General features: G+C 32.8%; 1 protein-coding gene across 1 annotated transcript; it reads right to left on the bottom strand.

Annotated features, from left to right (window-relative positions):
* Positions 1–208: 208 nt before the first annotated feature.
* LOC107955654 (origin of replication complex subunit 6) lies at positions 209–1,548 on the bottom strand. The gene is made up of 5 exons (XM_041086510.1): positions 1,363–1,548; positions 1,219–1,281; positions 1,030–1,117; positions 801–871; positions 209–330 (listed from the first exon to the last, which is right to left on the bottom strand). The coding sequence occupies exons 1-5, from the start codon at positions 1,546–1,548 to the stop codon at positions 319–321; spliced, it is 420 nt and encodes a 139-aa protein (XP_040942444.1). The 3' UTR covers positions 209–318.
* Positions 1,549–5,456: the final 3,908 nt, after the last annotated feature.

The following is a 5,456-nucleotide window of genomic DNA, read 5'->3' as shown; positions in this document are numbered from 1 at the left end:
ACCTTCATAAATTGAAAACAACCAAAGTCAAATAAATTATTTGTAATTGTGTTAAAAAATAAAAAACAAGGATTGAATAATTATAAATTAGCTTCCAAACCACAATTAATACTAGAAATTAATAATATTATCCAAATGCATAATTGGTAGTACACCACATAATAACAACATTGTCCAAGTGAATAACTAAATATTACACCACATAAAAGTATCAATATCTTCAACCTTGGGAAAATTTTTGTGCTTTTTTTTGTTAGATGATAGAACAGATGATTTCCACTCTTCATAACTAGCTTTCTCCATTTTCTTTGCTCGCTTTTAACTTGAAAGCTGCAAGAGGTTCAGGTTAGCCTTACAATATTTTGATGCACAAGAAAATAAAAAAATGTTGTTTTCAAGAACTATATCACAAACTTCTGGTAGCTTTTAGTGCTGAGATTAAATCTCAAATGGTTCAAATTCTATTAGAAATTATAACTGCCTGCCTTACTAAGCATCAAAGACTTAGAATCGCCAAGAAAGGCTGCTGCAAGACCAATGAAAAACCCATGCAGAGCTTAGACATTAAAGATTTTAATCTCTTGAATGATATAATAGAAGCCTCATCATTGATTCAGATCATGAAACAATAATTTCATACAATTATTCCAAGCACTTATTCAGTACAACCAATTAAATAGACAGATTATGTTGCAGAAATTGTTACAAAAGCCAAAGCACAAGGATTCATATATAGAAAACAATGAATCCTACTTCATCCGACATTTAGTAAACTAATATTACAGATAATGTAGTGTTACCTCTGGTCCTTCATCAGATAAATAACCACCATCATCAAATTTTCTTTTTTCAGGTAACACGTCTAGCAGTTCTGCAGACACATCAAAACAAAGTTTAGAGAAAATAAATTCCCTAGTATTGAAAGCCAATATATGGTACTAAAATTGTACTGCAAATGATACCATCAAATGCTTACATACACATGGTTATATACAACCAATTCTAGGGTAAGTCCAAATGAACACCTACCTCGGTTTCCTTTCACTTCCTTGGGATCTTTTTTCTCACTTGAGATCCCAAAAACATCATGACACAGATCTTTCATGGAGGTGGAGACCTGCATTGAAAGTTCGAAGCAAATGTTCAGTGCATTAAACATTTATAAGTTAACAATAAAAGGATTACATTTAGGGAAGTAAAATAAAACATGTTACTTACACAAGATAACTCAGATTCAGAGGTGCCACAAACTTCAATCAACCTAACCTTGTCAATCTTAAGCTGTGAAGTAGATAATTTATGTCAAAACCAGGCAAATAGAGGAATAAAAACATTTAATAGGATGAATTAAGTGCACATTACCTTGTGTTTTTTAGCGCATAAGTAAAATGCCACAGCAGTAAACACTGGCCTGGTGAAGTCTGCACTGGCCTGCCTGGAAGAAGGCAGTGATGCCAAAAACCGATCCCTGTAGCTGACATAAACATAAATTAAGTCACTCAAACAGTTCAAAGGATGGTAAAGGAAAAGCATAAGATAACATAACATCTAAATATCAAATGAAGGGTCGTCGATTGTAACAATCCTAGCAATTAAAGATCATCTATTGGGACTTACCCATTCAGGCATTTTTCCAAACACATAAATGATATGGAAACGTAATAAGATAAACAAAAATAATATATGAAATGCAAAAGGATCTTACAGAGATAAGCCCTTCTTTACAAAAGGTATGAGCCTAACACATCCAAATTGAATCACCAATTCCCTAATATCCAACTTTGTTCTGAAGCTCCATTTTTTCCCAAGTTAGTGAAAATTTGAGTATAAAATAATAGCAGGAAGAGGAAAATGCCTGCGAAAGAGAGAGAGAGAGATTTCATGAGAAAGAGAGAAAGAGAGGGAGAAAGGAAACGAAATACCAATAGCAAGAGAACGAAAATTGAACAGCAGCAAGAGAAGGGGCCTTACCTGGATGAAGGAGAAGCACGGGAAAATGTCTTACAGAAATTGAAACGGTAAGACATTTTCCCAAAATGTAAGGGATTTTATGCGTGATTTGGAAAATGTTTTCCAAATGGAAAAGGTTTTCAGGCTACCAAACACTGGAAAATGAGGAAAATATTATCTGGAAAATAAAATACAACCAAAACAGACACACCCTAGAATAGAAAAATTTTCAACATTTGAACCTACACAGAATATCAGAAAATTACAACCCATATAAAATGATATCAACTCCGATGATATCCCAAAAAATATCTAGAAAGAATAATAATACTCATAAATACTAGAATTCACAGTAACAAAAGCAATGTAATCTTCATATATTTTCAACAGAACAATAGCCAGTAGAAATAGAGTATTAGCATCATACAAATTTTACTGTTGACTTCCATATCCACACAACGAAATAAATACTAGAGAAAGACATAGCAATGTCAAACATAACTCAAACAGACCCATGATACCTTTATCTATTAGTATGTTTAGCTACTATTCTCATACGATAAGAATTCCTTCTGAAATTAAATAGTCACACATACTTCTGAGGATAAATGTACACATAGAATGTCCAGAAGAAGTCATAGTAACTGCTTGACTATAACCACTGCACTCAGCCATCAGTATAATTCAAACATTATTTAACTGTCTAATTCTGTCATCATTAAGTCCATATTACCCCATCAATAACAAAAATCAATTCAAAAGAACTTTCAGTTAATACCTTTTTTTAGATGTCATACCAAAATACTTTTAGTTCATCGAATTCAACTTCTTTGTTAACAGTGATTTTGCATAATTTGAATAATCTTCAGAACTTTTCAATATCTTCTTTAATACTATCTTCATTTGTAGATTTATTCACTTTTCTGACCACATTATTAACTTCCGAACACGAACTTCTGTAACTCCACACTCTTGAATTTATTCAACCAAATCTTACAAATATCATTTTAACATTTTACGGATAAGGGGGTGAGGGTAGTAAAGGCTCAAATTTAACTCTCTCATATATGCACTTAACACATACTATCACAAATAGTCAGTTCATTTTTAATTTCACATTCTCAAAATATTTAATAATCATTTACTTTTAATCACTTTTGTTCTTAACACATAGTTCATATGCCAACTCAAACCACTAATTCACGATCAAAGCATTTTATATAATAATCATAATCCAATTATCATAACTCATATGCTCATATAATTATAACATTTATCAATAACAATATGTCATACTCTTTGATCCATACCTTTATGAGTTTTAACTCATAATCAACACATTTCCATTCAAACATTTGAGTACACATTCGATACTATCAGAATTAGCTCGATTGGAAAACTTATTTGTCTCATCAAAACAATTTTTGTCAGAGTTAGGAGATATCACACTATCGTAGGTTAAATGTGGCATGTATAGCTAGACTCACATGCGCTATGGTAGTCCTAGAACTGACTAAACCATAGCTCTGATACCAACCAAATGTAACACCCCTAACTCGTATCCATCGCTGGACTAGGGTTAAGAGGCATTACCGGACATATCGAAACATTTCACAATCATTTCACATTCAAAACTCATGCATCATCATATCATGATCAAATATCAACATTAAGTCCCTTTCTTATGTCAATGAGACCATAAGCATACGTTAGGAAGGGGTTGGGACTAAACCGAACACATACAATTTTTTTTGAAACTTAACAATTTTTTATGTTACAAAGATCACATGCCCGTGTGAATAGGCCATCTGCCTCACACGACATTAGACACGCCCGTGTGTCTAGACCGTGGCAACTCAGGGCATACATATTGACTTATCTACAAGACCAGAAGACACGCCCGTGTGTCTAACTCGTGGTCGAAACTGATTTGGCCACACGGTCTGGCACACGCCCATGTGTGCGCAACTGTGTGATCTGCCCAGGCTTATTTTGAAATGGCCCTTGAACAACACGACAGATACACACACCCGTGTTTCTACCCTTGTAGGCAAAAATAGGCCATTTACAAGGCCATCATGCCACCCATTTAGGTCCTCCTACAGGTTCAAAGTCAAGCATCATAAATGCAACATTTTCGGCCAAATCCAACTCCAAACATGTATCAATTAATCTAAAATATCATCAACCAATTTCATGCTTATTCTTTATACCAAAACAAACAAAAATTATATGACAAATATTACCAAATTTTCAATTATGAACATATGAAAATGACCATTTCACTTGGCCATATACATATCTCAAAACATATCACATTATTTAACTCAAATTACAAACCGAATTATTACACAACCAACACATGTAACTAAGACACTGTACACACATACCATAAAACATACTTCCCAAAATGAGCTTATACCATGCCTGAATATACATAAACATTAACCTCATTAACAAGCCATTTTTGCATGGCTACATCTATATACAAATCAAAAGAAACCATATCGAAACTAGCCTATACATGCCACATTACCAAAACTCATAGCTTTCATTTACCAAAGCGATAACCGTATAGTGTGATGACATCTCCAACAACTTCCAACCTTAACAAGTCTCTGAAACTTTATAGACATAGGAAAAACACACAGAGTAAGATTTGAAAGCTTAGTAAGCCATAAACAAATAAATCATTTCATTGATATTTATAAACTAGTATCACTAAACTAAAATTAACAAATCTCTATCACATATATCTTTATTGTACTCGTAAATTCATATAACACATTAAATAATTCACTTAACTTATTTATCAATGAACGTACAACCATGCTTTCAAATTCGATTAACAACCGTTAGCTCATTCATATAATCAAGCTCACATATATTCATTTCATCACCAACCAAACCATGGTCATTTATTACCAATCATACATAAAGTTATATCAACTTCTTTATAAACACTACAAACATCCATAATTTCCTTATTCACATAAACCAAATTCGCATACATGAATCATATAGCCAACTCAACCATTTTAATTTCATTGTCTGTTCAAGTTTTCGAACCAAGCAATCATACATCAAAGCCATGTTTCATGTTTCGTAAATCTCATATCCAAAACATAAGACCACAATTTCATATAACGAGTATATATAACACATTATATTACTCACCCTTACTCAAAGCCATATCGTACTTTCATTCTACATCTTTAATTTTATAAATAGCATTAATAATGTTATTTAATCCAACTCATTTCATCATTCATTTACATAATTTTTCATCTACTTCATACTTAACATCATCAACCACATAGGTTCCGTACACACCTGTACCATTACGTTCTTATCTATAACATTTATCACTTCAATGCTCGAAGCACTAATTCATTCAATCATCCTTGAACATTCAACGAACTCACACACTTAGTGCCAATTAATTAGCCGAAGCTATAATTATATCGCACACTTAGTGCCATCATGTTAAGCAGAACTTATATCAG

This window comes from Gossypium hirsutum, chromosome A01 (assembly GCF_007990345.1).
Source record: "Gossypium hirsutum isolate 1008001.06 chromosome A01, Gossypium_hirsutum_v2.1, whole genome shotgun sequence".
Classification (NCBI taxonomy): Eukaryota; Viridiplantae; Streptophyta; class Magnoliopsida; order Malvales; family Malvaceae; genus Gossypium; species Gossypium hirsutum.
Note: the sequence above shows the minus strand (reverse complement) of the source record. Positions and strands in the feature narration are given on the sequence as shown.